We start from the raw sequence: 7,500 nt of genomic DNA on the forward strand, positions 1-7,500 counted from the left end.
CCGAAGCCAAACAGCTGCACATCGGTGCTACCAATTTTGCGAAGCAGACCTCCCAGTGGCTGGCATTGATCGAGAATTTCAACGGTTCCCTCAAGGTAAGCGATTCATCGCGCGATCGAGAATAACATTTGCCTGACGATAAAGTATGATTGATTTCAGGAAATTGGTGATGTGGAAAATTGGGCCAAAACCATCGAGAGTGATATGAACGTGATAACCACTGCCCTTGAGATTGCCTACAAGACGAGCCGGGAAAAGTAGGGGCCAACCACAGGACCTTACTGTGCGACTGTCGCCTAAAATTCTACAAATAATACCGTATCACTTAGTTATCCACTAGTTTTAAGAATGAACCATGATTACAAATCAGCTTACAACAGCGTTTAACACGAATAAATCATTCCAAAGCCAGTTCCAGCTGCATTTTTGGATCGAATTTCACGAAAAAAAAATTAGAACAGAGTAATGAACTCACACGCCTAGACATGGAACAAACTGTCAAAATCCAACACACAAAGAGGGAAAGAGAAAAAGACATTCGCCAGAAGAAGACCGCGCATGAGAAATCGTCAAGACGGCTCATCGCATATTTCTCAGAAACTCGACGCGAAAACACAATCCCGCACGGCCAAAGGGTTAGAAATCGCGACAATCTGCGTTCCAGGTAAAGTGAATTCATCAACGATCGGAAAGTGTCCCGGGCGAGTGCAATGGCAATGTCGTCCATCGTCTGGTGCGGGAACCTCGTCGTAAGTTCCGACGTGAGCGCGTGTGAACGCGTCAAAAAATCTGGGAAGAGTGTGAAGTGAAACTGGGATGAAAAGGCAGACTGTGGAAGGCCGCAGAACGGCCGCCCGTGAACTGGAGACTGAGTCAGGCCAAGTGAAAAAGACAAAAGAGGATCCCTCCCGGAAGGTTCAGTTCAGTGGCCGCAACGAGTCTCGCGAGCCTTGCGGTGGCAAGGATTGCAGTGCAAAATGGTGCGATTCTCGGCACAGCAGTCAGCAGACGAATTATTTTTGGTCCACCAGCCAGCGGGCCTGCATTTGCCGAACCTGTCGTGTCGCTGACGGTGCCCGCAAGGAGGAGTTGAAGAGAACGGCGGAAAAGTGTATGGTAGTGCAAAAAAGAAGGAGATTTCGGAGCATAACGAGGTTGTTCATGGCGGGTGTCGTGGAGGGGGTCAACATTTTGCGAGTGTGTTTGCTTTTTTTCGTCGTGAATTTGCGGTAACAGCAGCAGCGGTGGCCACATCGCCAACCAGCAGTAACAGGCGCGCTCGGTGCGAGTTGACCTCGAAAGGCATAAACACCCCACTCGTACACATACATACACGGATTCCCATACACAGGTGCAAATGCTCGTCCTGTTGGTCGCTGGGCAGCTGCAGAGGAAAGGACGACATTGAATCTCAGACTATCGGTGCAGCAAACCTGGCGTATCCTTTTGCATCTCTAGGCCAGTCCACGGCAAAGGTCTTGGGAACCTCACTGTGCACCTCTACCCAAGTTTCGTCAGGAAAGCGGTGGTGTGGCACGAAAGCTTGCCAACGCAAAAAGCGAACGTAGGCCCCCTGGCTCCCAACAAACACTGGTGCCAGAATGGGACAACATGCTCTCTCCCGTTTGTCTGGAACCTAGTGTAAGCCCCACAACAGCCCCAACAGTAACATCATCAACAACAGCAGCAGATTCCAGCGTAGAAAACGTCATCGGTCGTCGTAGTCGTCGCCGTTGTCGTCACGAAGAGTGAAATCCGATGGCCAAGCATACCGCCGTCTGGAAAGATGTGTGAGAGTGTTGGCAAACGGCAACTTCCCCAATTTTAGTGTAGCAGCAGCAATTCGGACGGTTCGATTGGAGCGATTGAATGTGTCGTCTGATCACTACAACCGCACCACCGCCCATCGACGGATGAGTCATCCTGGCACTGGCAGTCCGATACTAAACTGCCCGGCCAATCCTTTGTCTTTCGGCGCAGGATACGTATGGAATGATGGATGACTATTTTTATGTTTTCTTCCTGAACAATGTCACGCAATGTTGATCGTAGTAAGCAGCAACGGTAGTGGTACTTCCTTGCTGATAACACCGGAGCCCAGGTCGAGCCGAGATTGTCGCGTCCGACGACCGTGATTCGCAATTGATAAGGGGGACAGCCCAGTTCTGCTCTGCTGCCCTGCAAGCAAGTTTCGCTTTTTGTTTTTCCTTCACGATCTCTGCCTGAGATGGAGGACATCATGATCATGATCCACCGCGGGGACTCAAAGGAAACACCATGCTGTGTTTGGCTGCTGCGATAGCTGGTGATTGTTTCAGATTGTGCTTGTCTCCTCTGTTTTCGCCGTCGCTCGAGCAACGCAGCTCCACCAAAGGAGCCGAGATAATAATTGGCACTTTTTGCTGCGCAGCACAGCAAGCGGGAAGAGCAACCCAATCATCCGGGCCACCCAGGCCAGACCAGCGGTAGTAGTAGTAGTAGTCTACCACCGGCTTCCATCGAGCGGAGAGGAGCAAATTATTTGCAAACCGATCGTGTCGCTCGAGGCCAAACTAATGTTGGAAAGCATCGCCCAGTTTCGGATAGCGGATGCCGTGGCAAAGGGGATGCGGCAGAAAGCCCCCCGCGCCCGGTGAGGTTGGATTTGCTTTTTATGCATTCGCTTCGTTCCACCCTTGGATAATGTGACATGCACACCCATACTCCCAGGCAAGTCTGATGTTTCGGAAGCAAGTCTGATTGGGAAGGAAACGTTGAGAAAACAGGAAAAAGGTAAAATATAACATCAAGCTGCTACTTGGTCTCAGTTTGGTGACAATCGGTAACCACGGTGCAGGTACGAGAAGGGGGGGAAAAACAGTGGGTCAGCCAGCCACGAACACATTTACTGCTGTTTCTCTGCAAAAAAAAACAAAGGCTACTAGAGGCTAATGTCAACAAACAGCACTCCACATAAGCCTCCCCTGATACGGGGCAAGTTATGTGTATCTGTGGACAAAGATATGAAAATATTGTGCGTATCATGTGCGTTGTAGCGAAAAAAGATTATGCTTCGCGTCATCAATCACCATTAAGTAAATAGTGTGTGCTTTGCAAATCCAACATTAATAATTTATTTGTAGTGTGACGGAGAAGATGGGATGCCATGTGAGATGTGAGTGATTGTGGCAAGTGTGTCTGTAAATCGTAGAATTCACGATCGTTGTTGTGATTCAAAAGGAATAACAAACTAGCAGCGTGTGTGCGATTCAGTGTAATTGAGACGGTTAAAGGAAGCAAAAAATAACAAAAAAGGGTGAAGATAGGTGTTGCAGTAGCCGCCCTCCTACCGTAGTTCGGCATCTTCTGCGAGAACTCCAGCAGACAGCAATCCACATCGCGTCCGTTCCGGCAACAGAGAAACGATCACGACGGCGGCATCCAGCATTGTACCAGCGGTGCCAGCGAGGAGCAAGGCCAAAACAGGCGGTGAGTAATGCTCGCAGCGTAGGTCGCCTCCCCGCACACGCATTGGAATAACGTCACCAACGCGAGGAAACGGCCGGTCCGCCCTAGGGTGGGGGGAACCGTCGTCGGCGTAGCATCACTGTCTCGTGTCCCGCGTGATCGAGTCCAGTGGCTTCTTTGTCACCACCGTAGGCGCGCCCACATGACGAAGGCCGGCCACGGGCACAGCAGCATCATCGTCATCTGTGTTGCTGCTCTTAGTGCTCCATCTTAACATGTGGGGCTCGATCCAAGCAACCGAGACTACCCAGAGTGTGTAGAATCACATGCGGACGCATAACGATCGGCGATGGTATCGGGCCAATAAGAAAGTGCGAAATACTAAAAATGGAGAAAATGGCTGGTGCTGCTGCTGCATCAGTTCCGCTTCGTGGAATGTTTTTTGCGCGTTCACGAGCACAGGCGGAGAACGATGGAAGTTGGGGAAGGCATTTTTGGATTGGATTTCTATTTTCGGTTCAAAGACCAAGCCCTCTGCCACAAGCTTCTTTTGAGCCGGTATGGGTTGTTTTTTCATTTTTTTTTTTTGGCAATCATTGCTCCGCTTCGCTTCCAAAACGCGGCTCATTTAAAATGTAAATCTTGCGAACGTTCAACGTGTCACGAAGCAGAGGCAAAAGCCAAACTCCAAACCGGAGGTATCGTCTTTTGAGTAACAGATGTCTTTGTTATTAGGTTTGATTCGAGCGCACAACGATCCCTCCGAAAGGATGTTTTTCTGGTTCTCATTTATTTACTGGTTAGAAAGTCCAGCACTTTAAATACAACTGCTGCTGAGTCTGCTTTTCGCGATTACACTAATTAGAAGCCCGGCACCATCCTCGGATGCCACTAAAATTAGTGCAGCCCGTCCTTCAACTGTTCCCTTCCAGTTTGTTTGTTCCATTTAATCGAAAACGCAGCCTGTCGCGCGGTCTTTCGTGTCAGCAAACTTATCTTCTGCAAATTTCCTTTCTTCTGTTGCTTATATTCGATGATTCAACAGTGATTCGCGTCAAAATACGTTTAACGTACTTGTTTCTTGTTGATGATTATTTAGCTTCTACGCAACTGTGATAAACAATCAGCAGTAAATATAGTTGCTAGACATTGTAATAAGAACATTATGACGCCGCTGGCCTATACACTTGATGACGAGTTCGTTCCAATACGCAAACTTTGTTCGGACGTTTGAACTTTGTTTCAACAATTTTGTTGTTGTTTTATTCACATGATAGTATTATCACGGTTGTGCATACCAATTTCTTCTACCATTGGACCACGTCTACAAAACAAGGAATTATCGGTAAAGCGTTCTTGGATGCATCATAATGCCATCAATTGGACGTATTGGCGCCCCTTTAAAGCTTTATTGCTCGATTAGGTGAATGAACACTATAAAGGCCACACCTTATCCCAATGCTTGGTACCCAAGTGTCCTCTTTAACGTGCGCGTACGCTCAAGATTATGTTATCTCGTACATCAGTCGGTGATGTTTTAAAAACTTCTCAACTCGTTACGGTGTAGCTCAGTGTGGAATAGTTCGTCGCTACACATTCCTTGGCAGCACATTAAATAGTGCTCTGCTGTCAATCGAAACCGTTGTGGAGGGTGGAGGCATTGAAATGATTGCTTCGATCAGTCGCGATTTGTCCTAAGCGATGGAGTCCCAGCCGTATGTGATCATCACACGACAGCTAGCACCAGCTTTAGGACCCAGAAAAGACGCAAGGTGGGGAGAAATGATGACTAGCGTGTCATACCTTGCGCCAGTCACCAGTGACTCACCTGGGCCAAATGAACACACCTGTCCTCGCAATCCAGGGGCGCGCAACTTGTCGCGAAAGAAAGAAAAAAAAAGCGAAGGAGCGGCTGCACCATATGATGCGCCGACTGCCATTGACTCATGAGCTTTTATCAACGGGGCGAGCTCTCACACGCAATCGCTTACAATTTCCTGTCCCCAACGGTTTGTCCCTGTGTCCTACGCTGGATTCCATTGATAAAGACGTCTACAGCTGTGGCTGTAGTGGTTCCTCTGGCCAGCTTTGGTGCTACGGCTCTTGCGTAACCGACTAAACCTCTCCAAAAACGAAAGGAAACATAAAACATGATTCCGATTCCGGGGGAGTCCATGGTCAAACTGAAAGTAATTTTATTGTTTCATGCCATTTATGCTCAACCGATTATTGTACTCAATTGCCCCGTTTTGCGGAGGTTAGTGTGTGAGAAGAGGGTGGGGGATGATACTCAACAATAAACAATTTAACAATCCATTCGGAAAATAAGCCATTATAGGGTTTTAGGCTTATGATCATGCAGATCATATTATGAGCAAGGATTTGCCACCTGATTTCTTATCCTCGGTAGTTCTTGTAGATGCTAGAAATCAATTGTGGGAGTTCTGTTTCCTTTCTTCTATTTAACTTCTATAAGACGAACAGAATTATTTGAAATTTTATCTAAAACAGCCCAAAAGAATAATCTTTGGAAAACCTAATTGGTATAAGAACTAGGATAGAAATTGTCATATTTATGTAGCGCCAAACCCTCTCCATTAGCTAACAATCACTCAGTAATTGATTATTCGTGCAGTAAACAAACATACAAAACAAATAATTATGCTACAAAAGTATCCAACTAATTGGCCTCTAAACGACGACGATAGGGTGAAGGTCATTGCTGCTGTTCGGTTGCGAAGGAAAGGTAACCATCAGACACATCTCAGGGCGAAGCAAAACCTCCTGTACGTGGTTAAGTGCTGCTTGAAAGAAGCCACTAAACGAACCTTCGAAGCTGGCCCAAACCACCCGCACCGCGTGTGCGTGCGCCTTGGTTTTGTAATCGAGCCAACGCACGCCGAAGGGTACCCCAACTGGCTCTAGTAACAGCTAGTCGTGTAGTGGTAGCGCGATACCGCCATGTGCAGCTGATAATCGTACATCATTTGCACTAACCTTACGCGCTTGCTTCACATCATCACACACCAACAGCAAGTAGCGCTCCCCTGGCAGTCTGAGCACTAGTTGCTCGCGCGCTGATAAACATCCCCACGCAATGTGTGGTTGGTTAATGCGGTTCGATTAAATTCGCCCAAAGTGTGAGGGCGTTCTTGGCACACGTTTGCCTCGATGCGGTGGCCCCGGGAATGAATGTACCGTCGAAGGGGGGGTGCCTGATAAACACTACGATACTTCTTCAAACCGATAAGATAAATCGCCGTATCGATCGATTGTGCTCTCGACCGCACAGACCGCGTTGGTGGGTCGAACTGTTAGAACGATAAGTCATAAAATAAATGTTTTCTACAATAATGATGTATATTTGTACCTCTAGTCACAAGGCGACCATTTACTTACTTTCATTTTGAACCACAAAGACTTTAAGGAAGAGCTTCCTTCGAACAGCAGCTTCGCCGTTTCCAGGAACGGCGTAAGACGTAGATGAGTTTAAGGGAAAGCACCTTATCAATCTCCTTATCGGTCTCTAGATGGTGTCGCCATAAGGCGTGTGGAACCACCTGTTGTCGCCATCGTCATCTATACGCATATATACACGCCCATAATCATCCCTTTTTTCGATTGGCAAAGGGTTTATGTACTCAATGAATGGTGCCCGACGGTACTCGATTTGGAAACTCGTTCTCTCCAAACAAACGTGTGCCCGGCCGGTGGTGACAGTGCGCACCCTGTGGCTGCAAAAGTTGTTTCCGATGCCGCTGATGGGGAAGCATGGTCGCGGGAATATCACTTTTTACCGCCTGCAACGATACAAAACCAATTTCTCTTTCATTTAAACGGCAATTCCGCTACAAAAGCGGAGAAGATCACTCCTGCCTGCTGATAGGGATGTTTTCTGTGTGCGATCGAGCTGCACATGACATGACGCCATGGCGCTTGCCGATCATTAGACACAACTGATCAACTGGCAGGCATGTATCCGATGATCTTGTCGCAGGCTGTTACGTACTTTTTGCACCGAGAATTTTTTTTTGTTATATCTCGAGCAATAGT

At 47.7% G+C, this 7,500-nt stretch overlaps 2 protein-coding genes across 9 annotated transcripts in view; both read left to right on the forward strand.

The window, feature by feature from the left end:
- Nucleotides 1-411, forward strand: part of LOC126573400 (biogenesis of lysosome-related organelles complex 1 subunit 1) — an 812-nt gene extending 401 nt beyond the window's left edge. The window contains exons 3-4 of the mRNA XM_050233491.1: nt 1-95; nt 160-411. The exon at nt 1-95 is cut by the window's left edge and continues 38 nt beyond it. Of these exons, the coding sequence (XP_050089448.1) occupies nt 1-95; nt 160-261 (197 nt within the window). The 3' untranslated portion in view covers nt 262-411. The remainder of the gene's footprint in view (nt 96-159) is intronic.
- Nucleotides 412-545: 134 nt separating this feature from the next.
- LOC126573388 (uncharacterized) overlaps nt 546-7,500 on the forward strand; it is a 14,517-nt gene continuing 7,562 nt past the window's right edge. The window contains exons 1-2 of one of the 8 annotated variants that reach the window (XM_050233470.1): nt 546-664; nt 3,123-3,468. The gene's annotated coding sequence lies outside the window, so the exon portion shown is untranslated. Of the gene's footprint in view, nt 750-956; nt 981-1,094; nt 1,112-2,748; nt 2,773-3,082; nt 3,469-7,500 lie in introns of those variants that run through there. The other 7 variants (XM_050233476.1, XM_050233469.1, XM_050233477.1 and 4 more) reach the window with 7 other exon arrangements.

This window comes from Anopheles aquasalis, chromosome 2 (assembly GCF_943734665.1).
Source record: "Anopheles aquasalis chromosome 2, idAnoAquaMG_Q_19, whole genome shotgun sequence".
Classification (NCBI taxonomy): Eukaryota; Metazoa; Arthropoda; class Insecta; order Diptera; family Culicidae; genus Anopheles; species Anopheles aquasalis.